Source organism: Bactrocera dorsalis, chromosome 1, assembly GCF_023373825.1.
Source record: "Bactrocera dorsalis isolate Fly_Bdor chromosome 1, ASM2337382v1, whole genome shotgun sequence".
NCBI classification, from domain to species: domain Eukaryota; kingdom Metazoa; phylum Arthropoda; class Insecta; order Diptera; family Tephritidae; genus Bactrocera; species Bactrocera dorsalis.
Window position 1 is genome coordinate 31,931,235 of NC_064303.1, and position 22,969 is coordinate 31,954,203.

General features: G+C 32.4%; 1 protein-coding gene across 2 annotated transcripts; it reads left to right on the forward strand.

Moving 5' to 3' along the window:
* The first annotated feature begins 291 nt into the window (after positions 1 to 291).
* LOC105223389 (inositol-trisphosphate 3-kinase homolog) lies at positions 292 to 21,168 on the forward strand. 2 transcript variants are annotated; one of them, XM_049452227.1, is made up of 4 exons: positions 292 to 1,365; positions 17,040 to 17,132; positions 19,304 to 19,425; positions 19,547 to 21,168. In XM_049452227.1, the coding sequence occupies exons 1-4, from the start codon at positions 907 to 909 to the stop codon at positions 20,361 to 20,363; spliced, it is 1,491 nt and encodes a 496-aa protein (XP_049308184.1). In that variant the 5' UTR covers positions 292 to 906; the 3' UTR covers positions 20,364 to 21,168. The 2 variants fall into 2 exon arrangements, with proteins under 2 accessions (XP_049308184.1, XP_049308194.1); XM_049452237.1 differs by lacking the exon at positions 292 to 1,365 and adding an exon at positions 16,565 to 16,609.
* The last annotated feature ends 1,801 nt before the right edge of the window (positions 21,169 to 22,969 follow it).

Sequence of the window (22,969 nt, forward strand, 5' to 3'; positions counted from 1 at the left end):
TTTCGTTTCGGGCGTTACAAACCTCGTGATAAACTTAATATATAAAAAATCTGTTGAGCTTATAATTTTTTAATTATTTTCAGTAGTTTCCTTCGGCCGCACTAGGCTTAAAACGCTCTAAAATCTTTTACTTTATTTTTAGATTGCCTGTTCGCTGCCCACGCGCCTGTTAACAGTCAACATTTAACAGCAGACGATCGCTGTTCTCTCTCACGAGCACTCAGCACTGTTAACGCTGCCACTGAGCAACCAACATTAAAGTCTCGCTAATATAAAGGTATTCGCAGAGGCGACGGAAACCAGTTCACCGTGAGATCTCGAACAAATTGCAACACTAGAAAAGAATTCAAAATAATTCTATTGCAAAAGCAAAAGTAAAAAATGCAAGCGTATGAAAAAAGCATGACATGAGTGACGCGCGTTAATGAAGAGCAAGAATTATAACGCTTAGAAAATTAAGTTTGCAAAAAAGTTCGGAATCGAAGTATGCGCATTGTGCTTAGATTGCAAAGATTTACAATAAAATAACAGAAAAGCAACAAATATAAAGTGAAAACTCGCAAAACCGGTTATTGGGTTGCTAAAGTGTACGCGACAACGGCAATAAACGTGACTTATTGCTGGGAACATATTAAATAAAAATTGAAAAGTGCATAGTGAGCGCAACTACGTGAAAAGTCTTTGAAAAAAAAAATTACAAAAATTAAAAATTTTCCAAAAAATCAAAAAGTTCACAAACAATTTTGTAAACTCAGAAACACTGAGAAATTAACAAAAACAACAGCAACCGAAATTGAAACGGTGAAGTGACGTTAAAACTGCCAACAGTTTTACACAAACAACACATACAAGTAAACGCAAAAAAGTTAATTTTTTTGCGCAATTCTTCTGTTTTCTTAACGGTATATGGAAACTATGACTTCAACACTGCTGCAACAACACGCCACACAGACAGCAACAACCACAGCACATCATTATCAACACCGCAGCCATCATCATCCACACCACCACCACCACAACAACCAACAGCAACTCCACCATTTGCATTCGCATCACACAACGACGACGACGACGACCACACAAGCCGCTGCCGCCGCTACTGTCGCCGCCGCCGCCATGGCGTGGTCAACTGAGAAATTACGCTTTTCCTGCGTGGATAATATTGGCTTGAGACAATTGTGGAAATTAATTGCATTGGATAGCAGCAGCAGTAGAAACAATAATAACAATAACAACAACAGTATCACAACAAATGGCGTTAATATTAATGAGTGCGCCGCAATGCAACACAGCAAGCACAACAACAATGTGGATACTATACAACAAATGCAAGAGAATTGCCTAAGCAACAATAATAATAATGAGGTGAGTTTTCAAACGGTTCATGAGTGTATGTTATCATATTTATGTAATGATAAGGTAGTGCAAAATGGTGGAGTTGGGGTTAATTTTTAGTTTTGTGGGTGGGAAAGTGTTTATCAGCGTAAATTTGTTGGAAATGTAGGCGTCTGTAATCTTTGCAGGAATTTTGCAGATTTTGCAAAATAAAATAAAACATAAAATTTATAAAAAAAAGCTTTCTTAAAGTTTCCAAAAAAATCTGAAACATTTGAAAAAAATCCTTAAAAAATCTGAAATTTCCTTAAAACGAAAATTCCTAACATCTTAAAATAAATCCTTAAACTTCAACAGACTTTTAAAATTTAAATTCCTGAAATTTCAAACACAAATTCGTAATATTTCGCAAAAGATACAAAAATTAAAAATTTACCTGAAATTTCAATAAAAAATATATAAAGTAAAAAATTTTAATTTTTTTGAACAATAATTAGAATAAAATGCTTTGAATTTATATATATATTTTTTGAAATTTTTTTTTTTATTTTTTACTATTAATATTTTTTTTTGGAATTGTAATTTATTATTATTTTTTTAGATTAATTTCATTTTAATTTTTTAATTTTTTTTTCAAAATTTTCCGCATATCTGACACCCAAATGCCAACGCCAGCAAAAAAAATTAATTTTCATAAATTTGTTTACATTCCACATTCCTCGAAATCACACGCTTCCCAAACAAAAACAAAAATGAAAATAAAAGTAAAAATAAGGTAAAATAAAATAAAATAAAAATAAATAAACTGAATAAATATTACAAAAATTCATGCAGTGAGTTCAGTTTATCCAGTCACGCTTGTACATATACACTGTACAAACAAATATTGTCGACACGGCGTCTGTCACTCAAACCGACTGTCCATTGTTCATTCATATCTACAGCGATCCAATAGACCCTAGAGCGGCAACTTTTGGGCATAAGCTCTCTATATGTAAACATAAAGTTACACGTATGTATATAAAAACATATGTACATATGTAAATTTGCGGCAAAAGCCGCTTAAGAGCCGGGCGCCCGAGTTCATGACTCATATCATAAATTCATTAAACGTATGACAGATAAGTATGCAGACAAATCGTAAGAAAAGCGAAAACGCCGTCAACGCCCAGTCTGTGTTTAATAAATTCGTATATGTATGTTGGTATGTATGTATTCAGGCGCTTCCGTTATAAAATCTTGAAATTAATGTACGCACTGCGCCTTTGCTTTTCAAACTGTTTATAATTTGCAAAGATTTCTGCACAATTTCATTCCGATTGTTATTTATTTTGAAGGTGTTAACATCTGTTTATTTTTTCTGCCATGTTTTGTAACGTTTTGTGGGAAGTTCAGTATTTTTTTTGCTTTTGTTTTTGATTTGCCGTTTTCATTTCTCAAGGTGTTAACTTTTACTTTTTGCTTTGTGTTTTTGCATGAACTCTCGGCTGTTTTTATTGTGGTTTATTAAGTTTTGTTATTTTTTGCATTAATTATTTTTTTTTTATTCTTCTGTATATTTGTTTATTTTCTACCTTGCGCTTTAAACAACCAATTACTTATTTGCTTTCCTCTTGAATGTATATTTTCTAAGTCGGAAAATTTTTGGCGCAAAGTATCTGTAGTTTTTCAAGATTTTTGTTTAATTTTCTTGAATTTTGTTTTTAAACAAAAAATTGGAAATTTTTCGGCGCCCTTAATCTGCAGTTTGTCAGAATTTTTGTTTAACTTTCTTTAATTTTTCTTTAATTTAGTTTTCATTATTTATTTTAATTTTGTTTTTCATTCTTAATTTAGTTTTTTTTGCATTATTTATTTTGTTTTTCCATTATTTTGCCCCAACGACTCAACTTTAGCTTAATAAACTGTTGATCAGCATTTGTTGTTGCACAACTTCACGGTTTTTTCTTTTTATTTTCTTATTATGTTTTACTTAACTACCCTTTCGACTTCCATCAACCGATTTCACTAAAAATTTTCCGCTTCTTTGTTTTACTTACCTACCTTTTCCACTTCCACTCACCCATATCACTAATTTTGTTTTTGTTTCTTCAAATCGCTCCATTTCTTTTAATTTCGTGTTATTTCTGATAACTTCGCTCTACTACTCTCTTTTAGCATTTTTTTCTTGTTTCAAATGTCTACCATAACAATTACTCACCTAGAGTTTCCCCAAACTTTTCACTTCTCTTACTTTCTTGTCTTTCTTTCTTGACTTCGCTAACACTGTTGCCCAGACACTTCATTCATGGACAAAAGCGTATAGCAGCTAGCATATAAGAGAAAAAAATTGTGTAGTTTTGCCTTACACTCATCGCGTTTGGAACTACTTTCTTTGCAAATTCGTTTACCGACGCCCCAGACTCACGTTAGTCAATTTTGTAGTGACGTCAATTGAGCTCACCAAAAGAGATTTATGTTTGCCTACCTTCAAAGGCAAAAAAGAAATTGGTATGCGGATATCCGGTTTTCTCTTGCACCATTAAAGGTGAAACAACGTCAGCGCTTACCTATGCATAATCAATTAGAAAGTCTGCGGGTTATTTGCAGAAATAATTTATAGAAATTAGCATTCGGTGACTAACAGATATCTGTTTTTAAAAAAGTGGTTATAGATTTCTTGGAAATTATTACAAACGACGTCGTAAAGAATGAAATACAGCTTTTCAAGAACACTTTGACTGCCTCTGTTTTTAGTATAATTGAAGAAATATCACAAAGCAGCAGTAAACTATTGATACAAGCGATTTCTAAGCCAACCCAGACAACGGTACACCTGTTTGTGGAAAATGGAAATTCCGGCGGCATTATGAACGTAAATGCTTGCCTTGCAAAACAGTTGAAAATATGTGCAAATATTTGCATAATGAATGGCTAATTGTAACCTTTACAAATTAAAACATTTATATACAAATGCATTAGAAGACTAGGTTTAACCATGCAATTGCATAAGGCTTGGAAAAAAGTTGATTATTAGCCAAGCATGACTTAATGAAAGCTGGTAACACAAGGCATTGGATTACAACGCTGCATTAAAACTCAAACCGTTAATCTATACTTTGCAATTTTTCTCGCTTCACAGCAGCATTGATTACAGCTGATTGGGTTCCAACACATTCCATTGCCTGAAAGTCGCACTTTATCATATATCAGAAAAGTAACCGTAAATATAAAGGTTTAACCGTTACTCAATACTTTGCAATTATTCACACTTCTCTTTCGCAGCTATTGCGAATCGTTAGACGCCATTATATTTTATTGCCTTAAAGTCGAACTTCGTCGTAAATTTGTACCGCAATCAACACACGCTGAAATCATGAAAGTCGTGGAGGCATGGAGGCGTGTCGCGCCGTAACAAAAATTATGTCACATGCAAAAATCGAGTTTGTGATCACGCAGTAAATGAATACTTCACAATGCAAGTGAGGTTATCACAAAGTTGAGCTGGCAATAATAATAATTATAGAAGTCATAAAAGTTGCTATATTTAAAATAATTTTACCTTCAAAGTGCTTATACGTATTTTTTTATATGAACACTTATTGACATATAAAGCACCCCCATACAACTAATATGGCACACAAATGTAAGCGATATAGCTTATCGGCAAATAATGTGCAATTGTGCTCTGGTGAACGACGGCAACTGAATTTTTCCAATACCGCAAAAAACACCTGATAAGATGGCAAGCTAGTTTTGAGCCAAAAATAAAATCGGAAACAACGAATTGCGATTGCTATATGTATTATTTCATATATTTTTTATTTTAATATATTTGCAGATTTTTTCTCTATTTTTTATATTTTGTCCACTGATAATATAAGGTTATTCAGATTATTAGTAAAACACGTGTTTTTGACAACTAAATATTGCAAAAAATAAAAAATAATAAAGTTTGGCAACTTGTATGAAATAGAAACGGTTTTTTGACGAAATCAAAAATAAAAAAACTTTTATTGTCCAATTATAAACTTTTTTCATCGAAAAAAAACAACAAAATTATATTTTTTTCTAGAGAAAAAACACTACAAATTAATGTATTTTTCTCACGCACATAATAAATAAAATAAGTCACCACATTGATACATGACACAATTTCAGACAATACGCCACTCAATAGTCGCATTTGACAATACAACTGTCAATTATATTGTCTGTTATTTATAGAAAATTCACTCATTATATGCTTATTTAGCGCAAAAAAGGGTAACAATAAAGACCACTAAACTTTATGTATGACAAATCAATTAAAATAAGTCAACACAAACAATTCATTCATTAAATTTTCAATTTGTCGGCAGCATTATAAATCGTTATTAGTTGCGCGCCGTCGTGGCCGGCAATGATGTTGCGCTCGTGTTGTCACATTTATGTAATGTCATTGACATATGGCGCAAGCAAACAAAATAAAAATGATTGATATGTACATATTTCTATTTAATTAAGAGAATTTTTAATGTTGTCACTATAAAAAATTTCGTTTTCATTACACAAAATATGAATTCAAATTTATCGATTTTATTATTACCCGTTCACAGTGCGCTCGCTCTAATTACACTTTGTTTTCATGTAAGCGCAAGTGATGTAATAAATTTATTTGTCCACACCTTTCACATTACAATTAGTTAAACAAACAGCAATGGTACAACAATTTTTATTATAAAAAAACTCGCTTACAAATAAATATTTAAATAAGGCTTATATATAATAAAAGTAAATTAGCTGCGTTGACAGACGTCAAACATCATGTGTTCATGCAATTAATTATAACAAATTGACATTTGTCACATGCCGGTGACAGACAACTGTAGCATGCACGTTGTTGTGCAAGCAAATATTGCAAGTTGCGAAATAAAATGCGGTCGGTAAAGCAGTTACCATACTTTTAAGAAATATGTTTGCCGCTTGCAGTTGAATGACACTGCTGTCAGTTTTATTTGGAAAAATCATAACAAAACATTTTATGCATATAATTTAAATATATTTAAAGCATTTTGACAGCCTTTATTTGCACGTTTGCACTTATTTAGTTGCTTTATGATACCGTTGAACGCCTGCGCAGACTGGGTATTTCCGGCAATATGCACATACATTAAATTAATGCAGTATCGGGTTGTTTATTTTCCAAAGCGATTTAGACTGGCGTTTGTTATTAATTTGTATAAATCTTTATAGTTTTTTTTATATATTTTTTATTTTATTTTTTTTTTTTTTTTAATATAAATGTTTTATTTGTTTCATGTTTTTCCAATTCTTCATATGTAAAACTTTTTTATATTTAATTATTAATTTTTTTAAATATGTTTTTTTTTATTTTTTTTAAATGTGTTTAAACTTTTTTCTGCTCACCAACACACTTCAAACATTTCAACTCGTCTCATTCAACTGTCAAACAAGTTAGTGCATTCACATTTTAGCCCATATTGACAGTTGACAGTATGCATGATATTCTCACACTTGGCCGCGTTCGCCAGAGTTCATGAACTCCGCACACACACTCGTCTTATAAATAATTATTATACTTATAAACGGCTTAACGCCTGTTTAACGCTCAACCTACCTTTTGAACTTGATGCAATTGCGCTTGTTCAATGACGGTTCGTGCCAAAAGTTGAAAGCAACACTAAAATCATTGCTAAAAGTGCAAAAAAGTAGTTGTATATAAATATTTGACAAGGTCTTTTGCCATAGCATGAAGTATTTACCGCTCGTTTGTACTTGTCTAAGGCACATTAGCATGTCAAAAAAGCTACTTAAGCCATTTAAAGCTTGTTAATTATGTTAATGTCAGCTGTTGTTGTTAGCAAATCACTTTATTATTGAACTTTATCTGATAAAGTGTATTAAACATGAAGAAAAGTGATTACTGCACGATTTTAAAAAGCTTGCTAAGTTTGTGGGGGACACAAGGTTACATGCGCTTTGTGTTAGGAAGGCAAACGTCGGAGACCTCGTCTGCCATTATTATTATTATGGACTATTGTTTAAGATAACGGGACTACTATAGCTTAATTTTCATTTTTAATATATAAATATTTCATTGCAGCTTTTATATTGGTATTAAGCTTAAAGCTTCACTCTAGTGAAACCAATTACTCACCCATTAACACACGCTACATTTTTAAACCCACGAATGAAAGATTTAGTATTTCATTTTTACATTACAAATGTTTAAAGTGCTTAGCATACATTCTCTATAAATTTTAAAATAATAAAACACTCATTCAAATCACTTGACAGCCAGCAGCAACGTCAATTTCAATTGCGGCTTGACTTGATTGAATAGCTTTCGAACAGCCGCAAGAATAACACACTTCTTCCCAACGAACTTAGCACTTAGCTTAATGCTGAAACGGGTTTGGCTATGAGAAACAAAAAATAAATAAGTAAAAAAATTGTAAAAAAATATTAATACAAAAACAACACATAAAACAATCGTAAAAATATATTAATGTGTTTTAATGCCAAAACCGCAAAGCGCCCGTCACTTTGTCTGGAAGAGCGAGCGACACATAAAAAAATGTTCGCTTGAGTAATACAAGTCGTCGCTTGCGGTACATTGAACCGGTCCAGATGACGTGTTTTATGTATGAAAGCGCATGCGGCTGCACTATTTAAGCATATACCGAAAGGAGCGCTTTGAAAACTGAGATTTTGAAGCCCTACTCTACTCTCCACTGCCGCCTCTATTTTGTGCACACTTTTCGGCAGTTAACCGGTTGCCGAAGTAAAGCACAACTTCAAAGCAAACGCCGCGCAACAAAATGCGTTGACAGTTAAAGTCGCGGACGAGTGCGATCTGACGCTAGCACGCAAAACAAAGCTACCACACAAGCTGTCCATGGGAAAGGGGGTGTATACGACTACAATGTAGCGCATGCTGACGTCAATGCAAATCATTTAAATAAAAAATTTATAAATATTAAATAGCAATAAGCTGTTGTTAGCACAGTTTCTTAAGCAACAATTATGTTGTAGCGAAAGAAAAATGCAAAAAAGTGAAAAATGAAAAAAATCAACAGGCAAAGCACCCAAAACGAAGAAGTGCGCAAGTTTCGCAAGTTTTTGAAAAGTAATCTAGTAAATGCTATTTCAAATCTAGAACTTACAGCAAAATCTGAAAATTGTAGCAACAAAATCACCCACAAAATTTTACATGTCAGGGTTGTGTCGTTGCCACATTCACTTGTATGTAGCATTGCTGTAAAACTAGCTTTGCACCTTTTTACTAGCTGACGCACCTACAAACTCAAGGTCGGGTGCACTACGCGTACTGTTAGCTGAGTATATAATAAATATGTATTAAGAATGAACTCGTTATCGTGTGAAATAGCAACAAAATATATTATAGAAATTATATGCATTTAAGTATAGCGCTTTAATTGTTATTCAATAGCTTGCTAATCACTTTCGCAAACGTCAAACGGATTTACATACGTAAATATGTAAGTACAAATTGACAGCGATTTACTTTACTAAAATCTAATAATAAGACTCAGTAATTAGCAACGGCGCGTCAGGTGCATACATTAAAATTTTCCGCTTAACTGTAGATCATATGCGTATAAGAGTTAGTACTATTTTTTTTATATATGATAAGCATTTTTGATATTAGGAAACACATTTTTTGACATTTGTTGACATTTCGTTGTCAATTTTTTGTAAGATTTTTGTACTCTTTATTGATTTAATATTTTAGCCAATTATGTAACATATCATTTGATTTGTCAATATTTTTGACATATTATTGACAAGGTTTTAAGCATTTAGTTGTCAAATTTTTAGACATTTGAAGATTTTTGTCATTTATTTGTCAAAATTTTTGACGTTTCATTATTAAATTTTTTTGACACGCCATTTGAAAGTAAAAATGTTTGACATACTATTTGAGTGAAAACTTTTGACATACTATTTGATAGTCAAAATTTTTGACATTTTGTTTAAGTTGTTTTAACAGTCAAAATGAATTTGAAACTTTTGTTTGACATTTGCCGGACGAAAAACCCAAATAAGCAGCTGTTTTTTATGTTTAGTGTCATTTCTCATTACAAATTGTCAAAACCACAACTTTCGTAAAATTTAACGCAAAACACGCGTTTTAAGTTAAAAATAAATTTGCTTTATGCTAAAAACTGCAGCACTTACAATTGCATATTGCTGGCGCATAAGTAGCACACGTAGATGCGCATACTAAACTGAGCTTAACAAATGCATTTTGCAAACGCATGTGCAAATAGCAACGCTGCGCACCAATTTACTCACACACATACGCAGACGCGTGACGCGTCAATGACGTAGGTCGACGCTGAACGTGCCTACAGCAACTTACGTACATTATTGGTTTACAATAAGCGCATAGCTGACAAATCTCGTATACGAACAGCTGACAGCTGACGGATGTGTAAGTGACGCTTCCGCTACAAACGGGCGGAATTTGCTTGATGCAGACACTTTTTTTTTAATTTTTTTGATTTAATAGTAAATTTTGTAATTTTAGGTTTTCTTTAAGTGTGTCTATAATATATAGTATACGTAAATATAATTATATTTTTATATTCATCAACTTGAAACCGCGCATATTCCGCGTGTCACGCAAAAATGTTTACAAAATTGCCTTGCACTATAATTTAATGTAATTTGAAAACCGATTTCGTAATTAATATGCGGTAATTTTTGCATCCAAACTGTTGTTGTTTTGAAATAATATGTAATATTTGCAAAGATGACATGCCAATGCACGAGGCTTCCCGTAGACACGTGGCATATAAAACGCTATTTTCAAAAACAACAATTGCACATCTGAAAAGTGCGCCGATTTCTCTTAGTTAGCGCTGGAAATTGCGTCTCGAGTTAATGTTATACAATAATATACGATTTTTTACGCACTTATTTATAAGCATTTAACACACGTGCCTGCATTCAGTTTCCTTTTGAGTCCACACTTTATGCACGCCACATCCTCTTTGGCCGATTTCAATGCTGACTTCTTGTTGACTTTTTTCTTTTTATTTCTTTTAATTTATTTTGCCTCTGTGGATTTTTTTAATGTTTTTTTTTTTAATTTTTTTATTGAATTTTTTTTTTATTTTGTAAAATCTTTTTTTGTTGAATTTTTATTGATATTTTATTTTTAATTTTTTTTTTGTTAATTTTTTTATGTTTTTTGTTTTTTCTTTAGATATTATTTTTTTTTCACACACTTTTTTCGCGCTTCTTATTTACAAACAACACACCAGTCTTGCCATAATTTTCATTTATCGACCACACAAGCTAAATATCTTTTATAAGTTCAATACAACTTTAGCACATTGCTTGTTCATTTCTATTTATTATTATTTTTGCATTAATTAATTCGCATCACGTTGCAGTTCATTAATAAAATTTTACGTTTTCTACGTTCTGAGTAGCGTAGATAGCCAACTTTATGTCAGACGCAGTCAACAAAGAACTTGCCGAGGCGTTAAACTCGCGCACTACGATTCCAACTTAAATAAATTATCTACATATTTGATATTTGCATGGCATAAAATAGCAAAAATTATAGTTTATTGATTGTATAAACTATAAACTTTATAATATCAAGTTGTTGGCAAACAAATTTTGCTGGTGTGCAAATATAATACTAGGAGATCCGCCTTCGCATGAGCAAGTTATGTTAATAATCGTCTGCTATACGAACAGGACGTTGAAAACTAGAAATTTCACATTTCTATTATTTATTTCTAGTTTTTTGAAATTAAAATTCAATTTTCTAGCTTAATTGTAACAACTTGCTTTCCTAGTGGCTGACTTTATTTGCTCGATTTTGATTAGTAATCGATTAATACTTTCGCTGTAGAGTTTATATGAAAAAGGAAGGAAAAGCAGAAATTATACAACAGGGTTTTAGTTTCAGATATAATAATGTAGTGCAGTGAATGCTTGCCAAATTTCGAGACGATATCTTGCCAAATATAAAAGTTTGCCATACAAGTACTTGATTTTGAGCATTCATTTTGTATGACAGCTATATGATATCGGCGTTTTCGACAAATGAGCAGCCTCTTAGTGATAAAAGGCTGTGTGCAAAACTTCAGCTTGATACCTCACAAAATTGGTTAAAGTAAAATATTATGAAACACTTCAAGCATGCGCTCTTTAAACTTTTATAACCTCACTTTTAATGCAAGCTTAAGTATAATTACGAAAATGTAATTATCATCAACTAACTGACTTGGCATATTATTTTGAATACAAGCATGATTCAGTCAAAAAACATTTTTCATGTATATATGTATATACATAATATATGTATGTATGTATATTTCAGCGCTTTTTCACAAGTGACTTCATGAAGCGTCAGACGTTTGCGCTTATGAAATCTTTGTCGAAAAACAACTAAATAAACATTAAAATGTGGTTTGCTTGCTAATAATAATAATAGTAATAAGCATTAAATGTCTAAAAATAACTTTCTATGTAAATATATCATATTACATATTTACAACAACAAAAAACTCATTAAAACGTTAACAAAAGGCAAAACCAGCCACAATTTCACGAGAATATTGAATAATTTTTCAATAATTTATTATGGTATTTTTATGCAAATTTTTTAGACACACACAGAACACACAAAGACGCACACATGCAAATGTTTTGTATAAATGCACAATAACTTTAGGGTAATGAGAATACTATACGTGATGGCATTTTGTTTTGAAATTATTTTGTATGATTATTGTTACAGCTGCTGCAGCATTTCAATATCAAGTTTAAAAACAATATGTTTTTCGATTGTCATTTCAAATTGCAAATTTTTAACTTTTTAGCTAAACATTTGTTTAACATAATTTTTTGTTACAAATATTTTGTCAAAATGCTTGATGCACGGAATTCCCCCCATAAATTGGAGACAACGCGTTGACTCAGTTAGTCATTCAACGCACATTTTGGGCATAATATACAAATATTTTTTTTTTCTCACAATACGTCAATTGATGCTAATTAATGCATGGCGTTTTTTCTTAGTCCCCACAGTAGCCTGAAATTAATAAATTTTTTTGGTGATAGTAAAAAATTGTTAGCAAAAAATTTGAAAATTGTGTATGCCTGGCAACTCATTGTCTGAGTTTAGCTCATAGCTAAAAATATAACAAGCTTTCGAAGCCTTAAAACGTTAATTGTTGGCTGCTAATACTTTCGACAAGCCTTTGTCGTGTGACACTTGAAGAAATTTATTTTTAAAATATACAAAATTAATAAATAATTTAATCTCCCTGAACCGGCTGACCGGCCATTGTACTTTCCAACCTTTCATTAATACTCCAAAAATAGTAACACAACGGGTTTTCGAAAACTCGACTTATAGTACGGCGTCATCCGAACAATATAAGCAGAAGCAACCGATGTGACAAATCTCACCAAACAGGTTGCCTATTCTCATATCATGTCACTTCTAACACACTGTACATTGCGCCGAAAAGAAATAGCGAATTAAGGTCGCTATTGACGTCAGTAAGCCTAAAATGTGTAGACTAAATGTCGGTAACACGCATTGAGGTTTTGAAATATTGATAAAACCAGCAGGTTTTTGTATTTGGTATTGAAAAGTCGGTGCGGTTTTGGTGGTTAATATTTTAGGAATTTCAAGAAAAAAATCTAAAATATAATAAAATATTTTATATGTATGATAAAATAAATATATAAAAAAATAAATATATAAAATAAATAAATATCTAATATAAAAAAAAAATAAAAAAGTATAAAAAATATTTAATAAAAAAAATTAATAAAAATCAAACTATTTTTAGTACAGAAAAAATCAAACTTTCCCAACATAGAAAATCTATTAACCACACTGTTATAGCATAAAATAAACTGTTTTATTAGCCTTGCTTGGAAAAATGTAAACCATCAATTTATTCGTCATTTACTTAATTAAATAGTCATTACTGATAATTATAATACTTCTCGGCGCTTAAAGAGCTGTTTATTACAGCATATGTTACGCTTTACAGCTTCTGTTATTTTAACTCGATGCTGTATAGCACATGTTACGCTTCACAGCAATGCTTACAGCTTCTATTACTTTAACAGCGGTAATGTGACATTACACAGTAAACCAACAGCTTTTGAGAATATGTGTAAAATTTTGAATTTTCACGTTATTTGTTGCTTTTTTGATTAAGAAAAGAACTAAATTACTAAAACAATTTCAAAAAATCATTAATTTTTTAAAGTTTCAACATTACAGTCGGTCTTAAAAGTGTACATATTAGTCAGCAATAGAAACAATAACAATAAAAGTCAAGCGCACAATTTTGATAAAAAAAACCAATTATGTCCACGTGAGTACGTGGCATAGAAAGCGTTTTATTTGAATGAAAAGTGCCGTTGAACGCAGATCAATGTTATTAGCTTCTATAAATATTTAAGCGCTGCAAATAATTAAAGAGATAAAGTTCTGTGTACATCGAAAGAGGCCCAACGTTAATCGTAAGGCGTTGACTTGCTTGCTGTACTTTCAAATAAACCATAAAAAATTGAGGTAGTGGAAAAGTTCGAGTAGTAAATACCTTAACCCTACAATATACTGTTGGTTCTAGTGATTTTTTTTTTTGCAATTTGTTTGAGCAAGCTTTCGCCTCAATTATGTGCATAACATTTGTTCAACCGTGTTAATTACCCGGCTTAGATGAGCTTGCGAAAAGTGGGCGCCGATAAGCAGAGGTTATCAACTGCATTTACTTTGAGGCAAAATATTTGAAAAGGCTTATGCTAATAAACGCCTTCCTAAGCTAGCGTACAGCTACCGTTGTGACGATATTTTAACAAAAACAAAAATAAGTGTGGCGTTTTTAGTCTTGTCATTTAATTTTTCACTATATTTCCAATATTGCAACTGAAGCAATATTCAATTTAGGATAGAATTTTAGCAAATTAACTTGTTTCAACTGCCAGCAGATTAAAAATAATAATTTGTTGGACTTAGCCTAGGCACACAGTGCTGTGAAGAAAACAGGCGCGCAATAAATAATCCATGTCACTTTTAGCTATTTGTTATAATTATATGTGTTTTATTTCCTATATAGCCTATTCAACTACTCGATACTTTGCATTCTACTAATTAATTATCTATTATATGTTTTACTGCTAACAGCTGCTTTGCCAATAAACCCTTTTAATTAATAACAGTGATCAAGTAATTATATAATAAATATTTACAACATACTAAGCATTAAATGTCAAATTAATTATCAACACAACAATTCCAATAATATACCATTACGTCCCTAATACCCTTCAAAAATACCAAATTTCCATCGAAAGACATGATTTTGAATGTTCAGTTTGTGCGGCAGCTATATGCTATAGTGTTACGATCCGAACAATTTCTTCAGAGATTACATAGTTACCTTGAATAATTATTCATACCAAAAAAATGTTTTCTATATATTAACTTGATTTTGAATGTTCAGTTTGTATGACAGCTATATACTATAGTGAACCGATATCGACGATTCCGACAAAAGAGCATTTTCCTGGGAATAAAAGAATGTGTGCGAAATTTCAATTCGATGTCTCTGAAACTAACGGCTTAGAGACAATTTTTTCTAAAAAACTTCAACAATGATCTCCATTAATACCGAAAATTCCTCTTATTTCCGACTTTTTCAAAAACTTGCGTTATACATGATTGACGTATTAAAGCTTCAATGATTTATCTACCATACAACTGTTTGTAAATATATGCTGTATTAACAGCTAACCGAGTGCCATGACCGCTCAATCGTTTAAACGCCGACTTACGACCAAAATTCGTGAATCACTCGGTCTTTGAAGCTGTTTTACATTGAATGAAATTTTCTTTTGAACTTTGTATGAATGGCCCAAGCACTTTTTTGGGTCATTGGGTTACTACTTTCGTATCTAATAAATGTTGCATGACGCTTCAATCGTTTATGTATATCACCAGCGACTTTTATGAGCCACCGGAAATCGTGGTGATAAATAATTCCTAGTTTTTTTGTCACTCTGCTTTGTTTTTTTATTCCTTTTTTTGTTTTCTATATATATTTTTTTTGGGTCAGCACATTAGCGCTGCATTAATCAAATGATTGACGTTATCGCTTCTTGCGAGTTTGATGAATGAAAAAGAACTGTCCAGCGAGTGTGAAAGCTTTTTGCTGCGTTTTTTATTGCATATGTGGAATTTTTCTGTTAAATTAAACTAAATTTTGCAAATTTTTATTTTTAATTATTTTAATTTATTTAATTTTTGTTTTCCTAATTATAACTTTATTTATTTTATTTTTTTAATTAGTTTATAAGTAAAAGTGGAATTTTTTTGTAATTAAACTAAACATTCGACATTTTTTATTTTTTGTATTTATTGTTGTTAACTAATAAATTTTTGTTCTCTTAATTAATTTATTTATTTTTAATTTTAATAAATTTATTAATTTTTTCTAATTCCATCTCTAATTATTTTTTTATTTTTTTTTACTTTTTTCTTATATATTTTGAAACTTTTTTTAAATTTATTTCTTTCATTCTTAATTTCTTTCTGGTTTTTATTTTTCTACTTGCGCTTGTCAAGCACACATGCGTATGTGCTTCAAGCATTTCATCAATGAGACTTTGCCACTTCAGATTCATGCATTTACTACTCAAGCGGCACTTTAGCAGCTTCTTCGGCAACTTTTTGTAGTTTCGGGTTTTCCCTAAAGCTCTTCAATAACAAGCCACACACGCTATGTAGCGTTTGATGAAAAAAATTTAATGATTTGCTAAAATCAAATATTTTACTTTTTATAAATTTATCTACTGCCTTTTACGCTTGACATCGCACACTTTAGCGCGCAACATGTTTTGACATTTCTGCTGGTAATTGTTTTTCAAATCTCACAATCTAACAAAATGCTGTCGAGTGTCTTGTCCCCACCATGCAAGGGTGTTGAAAAAGTCGTTTACTATCTCTTTTGTTGTTTTTTATATAAGTATACATAAGCATGTAGTTTGTAGCGATTTTCGGCGTGTTTGTTTGGTGTTGTAAACTTTTATCATTGCTTATCAAGCAGTATATATAAAAAATACAAAAAAATATGACTGATAAGCGACAAACTGCCATATGCTCTCCTAGTAAAATACTCCAGATACACGACGTTCATAAAATAACTGGATCGTTTTGTGTTGGAGATGGCGCAGTTGAATGCGTTAAACACAGCGTGACGGTTGAGTTAACTAGATGTGGGTGCGTCTTGCGTTTGACCCGGTAGTTGTAGCGAATTGGAAAATAATGTTAAAGAAATTACTTATCATAATTAATAGAAATAAAAACTATTAATAAAAAAAAATTAAAAAATTATGTTTTAAAAATAAAAAAAATTTGGATTTTTTTTCAAAACATTTTTTTGTGAGAAAATTTGTTTTCCAAAATATTTTTTTAAGAATTTTTTTTTCCTTAATTTTTTGTTTAAAAAAAATTTATTTTCCAAAAATTTTTTTTTGTTAAAATTATTATTTTATTAATTGCTTTTGTAAATAATTTTTGTCAAATATTATTTTGAGTTGAAAATTTGTTTTTTATTAAATATATAATTTTTTTTTTATTTTCTTAACTATTATTTTCCCGCAAATTACTAATCACAATTTTTTCGCATTTTTTTCTTACTCTCTTGCAGAAAAACGACTTTGAAAACTACATGAACGACTATTTGAGTCAACGTGATATACTACCGCCCCATCGCATGTCATTATTGAAATTTCTGGCCCTCGTAAGTATTTACGCATACATAGCAAATATTTTTTAAATCAATATTTTTGTTTAGCTACAATAAATATTAACACAGTAAATGCAAAAATTTTCCATGCGCTTAAATCACAAGCTCATATCTACTCATCTTTGTACATATGTATGTATGTATGTTTGTATGCACAACATACGTCACTCGCGCCAAAGAACTGTGTTGCGTGCGCGAAAAAAGTGAATAAATGCGGCGTGCGAGATATGCGATTAAAACTGTAATTTTATTGCTGCCTGCGCACACAGGCGCAAAAATTCACACACTTTATATAATTTTGCACATTTTTGCTACACCAACAGGCAGTAAAAAAAGCATTTTAAAGAATTTTTAAAAATTAAAAGCGAAAGAAAGCGGCCATAAGGCAAGACTTAAATTATAAGGCTGCAAGGGTGTAAGAAAAAAACGCGAAAATTACAGTAAAATATTAAACACTTTAAAGTGTAAATGTCAAACCATAAAAGCGCAGACTTCCTGCTTTACAGCAACAAAACAGCAGGCACACGGCCGCGATCCTACCACAGCGCGCTTTAACTGAAGCGCACGAGTAGCAAGCTGGGTTGCCAACAGCAAAATATGTATGTTTCAAAACTCATTTCGAAAAGTCGAAAAGTTCAGTTTTAGTATTATTTTGTCTTATATTTAGCACAAATAATCAAACTTGATAAGCAAATGTCAAATGCCTTTCAGAACTTGCAAAGCAAGTGATGTTGCCAACACACCACAATTGCATCATATATGTTTTCAAACTGGGCTTCACACGCTTTGCGGTGCGTTAAAATTGTTTCTTAAAAAAACACATTACATTTCCTGATAAGCGCTACTGAAAATTGCAAAAAGACACAATTGCTTTCACTGCAAACATTTTAGCAACAATTAATATGTTTAATTGTTGTTCATTGACATTTATTGACTGACAATCAGCTGTGTGAAGACAGTGTGAAGCAGTGACTTACTTTGGGTGGCAAAAAAAAAAAAAAGTACGAAAAAAAATTAAAGAAATAAATAAAATAAAATATTTAAAACATTAAAGAAAGAAATAAAAAGACATATAAAAAATTAAAGCAAAAGTCATAAAAAGTAACCGAGAAAGCGGCAATATTAAACCAAGTGGGGTTCAATTAAAGGTTATGGAACTTATGCGCGTCATTTTAAGCATTCGCATCAGGCGCCGGGCGCGTGAAACATTTTTTTATTTTGAAACGACTGAAGAAGTATAGCAAATCACACGCCAAGCCGTTGAGCGTTTTTTCTTTTAAATTTGTTGACGTTTTCAAATCGGACCGATAGCGCATATAGCTGCCATACAAACTGACCTCTTAAAAACAAGTTAAACATTTTTTATACCCTTTAATGCTTTAAAAAGTGTAACTGTGAAGGGTATTATAGCTTCGGTACAGCCGTCGTTAACGTTTTTTTTTCTACTTTATTTTAATTTAAAAATGCGCGACGCTTACACTTCCTTACAAAACAAATTTCGGACTTTGTGCTCAACGCTCAACTGCGTCACTTGTGACCTTTAATACAAATAAAAAAACATACCCTTTTGTTTGGTGTTGTAAACAGTGCGAATTGGCAATCAGCTGTTCGCCGATTAGTTGTGTGTTGGCATTTCAGTTAAGCGCGGGCGCCAGGTATGCTAGGGATTGGTTATTTGAAATTTGAAAGGGATAGATAGTTGTAATATACTTTTTCATAGAATTTTAACATTTGAAATAAAAAATATATATATATTTTTGAAATTGAATTAAAATATTTTTTTTTAATATCATCCTCATGTAAATCACAAACAACAAGCTTTTTCTAATCAACGCACTTAAGCAATCCACAAATTCCCGGCGTCTGGCTGTCGTCTAGCCGCTTCATTGGCGACATGCGTTGACATTCCGATTATGGCGCCCTCGAAAATTTTTGATTAAATATAACAAATGCCTATAGTTTTGGCGCCAGACATACATACATACGTACATACATATATATATAAATAAATACAACGCTCCATACCTTTCCTATCGCCAACTACTTATCAACGCATTAGCTGTGTCGAGGTTTATTACGATTTGTCAGGCTTATTCAAATTTGTTTATAAACTCTTTGAAGTAAACAACTAATATATATTTGAATTTTGCTTTAATTCTTTGTAGAACGCGTTGGAATTGAGTGCACCCGCAACGCCCGCGCTGCTGGAACACAATCAAAACAATCAGCATTTTAACGCCAACGTTAAGCCGCCAGGTTGGATGCAATTGTCCGGGCACCCAGAAAGGTAAATATACATACATAAATTTAAGCCACCGCTGAATTTTTGAAAAAACACTGTAAAATTTATGGGCTCACTTTAGAAATAACACAAACTTAACTCATACCCTCTTTTCTCTCCTTTGCAGCATTGTCCCTACAACTGCCGGCATTGTGCGCAAACGCGTCGCCAGTCTGACCGACAATGAGGTGCTCGCCTACAAGCTACTCACACAGGAGCCGCAAACAGCCAAAATTGTGCCGCAATTTTACGGTGCACAAGCGGTGAATGGCGACAATTTTATCGAACTACAAGATCTGCTGACCGGCTTCAAGGATCCCTGTGTGATGGATATTAAAATGGGTTGTCGCACATTTCTCGAATCTGAAGTGACTAATAAGACGTTGCGCCCGGATTTGTACAAGAAAATGGTTGCCGTCGATCCATTGGCGCCCACAGCCGAAGAGGAGTCGACGCAAGCTATTACCAAACTACGTTACATGCTTTTCCGCGAATCGATGTCATCATCACAATCGAAAGGTTTCCGCATCGAAGCGTTGCGTCTACGCGGTCGTCCACCCGTTAAAGATCTCAAGACAGTACGTAATAGCGATCAAATTACACAAACTATCGAACAGTTTCTCGGCGCTAAGCGTACGGTGACAAAGGAACTAATCAAGCGGCTGAAACATATGCGTATGGTGATGGAGAAGTCGGCATTCTTTCAGCGACACGAGGTGGTTGGCTCCAGCATTTTCATCGTTTACGATGATGATAAGGTGGGCGCTTGGTTAATCGACTTTGCCAAGTCGCGACCACTGCCAGCGGGTGTGAATGTAAATCATCGCGCCACGTGGATACCCGGTAACTGTGAAGAGGGTCTACTCAAAGGCATGGACGAGCTGATCAATGCCTTCGAAAATGTTTATGCGAGTCATGGCAGTAGGAAATGCTTACAAATTTAAGGAATTGCATAATGCAAAATGCAGCAGTGCTGCAGGCAATTAGCAAATAACTGTAATTAAATTACAATTGGTTGGTTAAAGAAGCGTTGACGTTTCTAATTTCATATTAGTGGGGGTAAAAATAATATGAAAACGCAAAATTCTACATAAAACATACATGTATCTTTCCTTATTCGCGAAAAATAGCCATTGTATAGTTTAAGCTTGTGTTTATACTGCCATAAGACTGATTTGCATTGCGTGCATTTAAAAGAAATTTTCGCCACACACATACATCCATATTACCTAATTCATCACTACTACTTTAACGTATATTATTATTTACTTTACTTGCTTACCTTTGTATTTTCCATATTGGAAAAAAGCCTTAAAGTAAAAAAGAAAAACAAAAAGATAAACCTCATAATCACGTTCATAAATCATTTGCATACATATTTAAGAAGACTTTGTCGTCAAAGAATTTGTTACTAGATATGTATAAAAACCATGTTAAAGTATTTCTAGTTAGTTGCGTGATTTTCAAAAATTGTATATATATAAAATATCATGTGAACATTATCTGTAAACTGCAATTGTAACAAAAAACAGGAATTTTGCTTTAGTACACGCATATAAGCGAGCCTTATGTCTAAATGTCTAAAGCATATGACAGCTGTCATTTTATAGGCAAAAAAGTTACTTAAAATACATCAATGTGTAATCCTATTTATAGTTAAGTTTTAAATTTACGATCTTTTTATATTAATAAAAAAGGATATTAAAAACTGTGTATGAAATAAAAATTGTACTTGAATTTTGAAAAAAATATTGTGTTGTATTTAATTGAAATATGCAAGGTTGAACATCGCTGAAAAGAATGGAAGGGCCTTGGGGAATTTATAGTGTGATCTAGAATATGAATCATCAAAACAAAGGGTAATAAAAATAAAAGAAACTAATATTTTTTCATTTGATAAAGAAGACTTCAAAGATTGTTGAATTAAATTGTGATCCATTTCGAGTTGCCCTACTTTTTTTTAAGAAAAAACACAAAAACTTCAAATTTATTATCATTCGAAAAACATTCTTAGGCATTTATTTTTGAAAGATTATCTGTTTCAGATGGCAACTGACTAATGACCTTAATCGAAGCGGGATTGTCTACATAGAGTTTAGACTTTACATATATCCACAGGAAAAGTCTCCAACGGTGTGATATCACACGATTTTGGTGACCAATCGACCTACCCAAAACGTGAAATTATTTGCTCACTGAAATGTTCACTCAATAAAGCCATTGATTGATGCGTTTTGTGGAAAGTGCCGTCTTGTAGAAACCGGCAACTTTGTTTGATTACATACCCATTGAGCCAGAAATGAGCCTCATCACTTAAAATGAGAGCCCATAAATCGATGTCGGTTGGGAAGATCGAGCGGCTTCAGTTCTTGCACAAGCTAATTTTGTACGCTTTCATTTTAAGATCTCGTCGTAAAATGCGCCGAATCGCACACTCTCACCTACGGCTCCTATATTGTTTTCACTGCGTGCTGGACGTGGTCTTTTCGGTCAAATATTTTCCAATAATGAATCCTGGTCTTAAGATGAGTAATGGTGTTGCGAATAGTACGCTCAGTAGGCCGATTATGTTGGCCATTAGTTGAGTGAAGCGCGCGAAAAACATTTCTTACAGAACGTAAATTTTCGTATAATAATAAAGTTGAATGAAGAAAAAAAATGACTGATTGAAAAAAGTACCTCTCCTTGGATCACCCTTTAGTGTGCTAGTTGAAATCTTTCACCTTTTTCCTTAATCGTTTGAAGAACGGTTTGCTGCTATCCAAGGTAGCTTTACCATATGCCACAGTTACTACATTCAGAATGCTCCCGCGCACTTAAAAAGCGAAAACAAACCAAAACTCAATCAATCAATCATTTACTAAATATTCAAAATGACCGACCTTGTCAACATAAATGAGGGATATGAGTACCAACATAATGCAACAAAACAATCGAAAGACGAAAACACACTAAAATTCTAATTTCAAGATACATTTTTTACAAATCTCGTATTATACTGTTACAAAGCTGTTGCTTGTAAAACTAAACTTAAATAAATATTGGTACAGAGTTAAAAAGTATACATACATGAGTTACTATCTGTCTGTCCATCAGTCCGTACAAGCGATGACTTGAGTAAAAATGTAGATATCTTGGTGTAGTTTGGTACAAGTGTTTCTTGGCACTCTAAGCATATTAGTATTACAGACAAGTGGAATTGGACAATTGCCACGCCTTCTAATTACAATTAAACCAAAATCTAGTATTATAAGTAAACCACAAATTAAGATACAAAACTGTAACTCGATACAGTGTATCAAAGCTTGGAGGGAAATATGCAGTTTGAAGCCTTTTAAGTAGTTGACGTAACCCGCTCCTTATAAATGTAGTGTACATATTTCAGAAACCACTCACGTTATTTTTTACAACTAAGATAGTAGTTAAAGGCTTCAAAGGAATCGGTGTAAATATTGGGCAATAGTACCACCTACCTTTACGGGAAATCCTTTATCTCGAGAACAACTTGACCAATTTTAACTAAATTCAATACATAATATTATCGAAACAT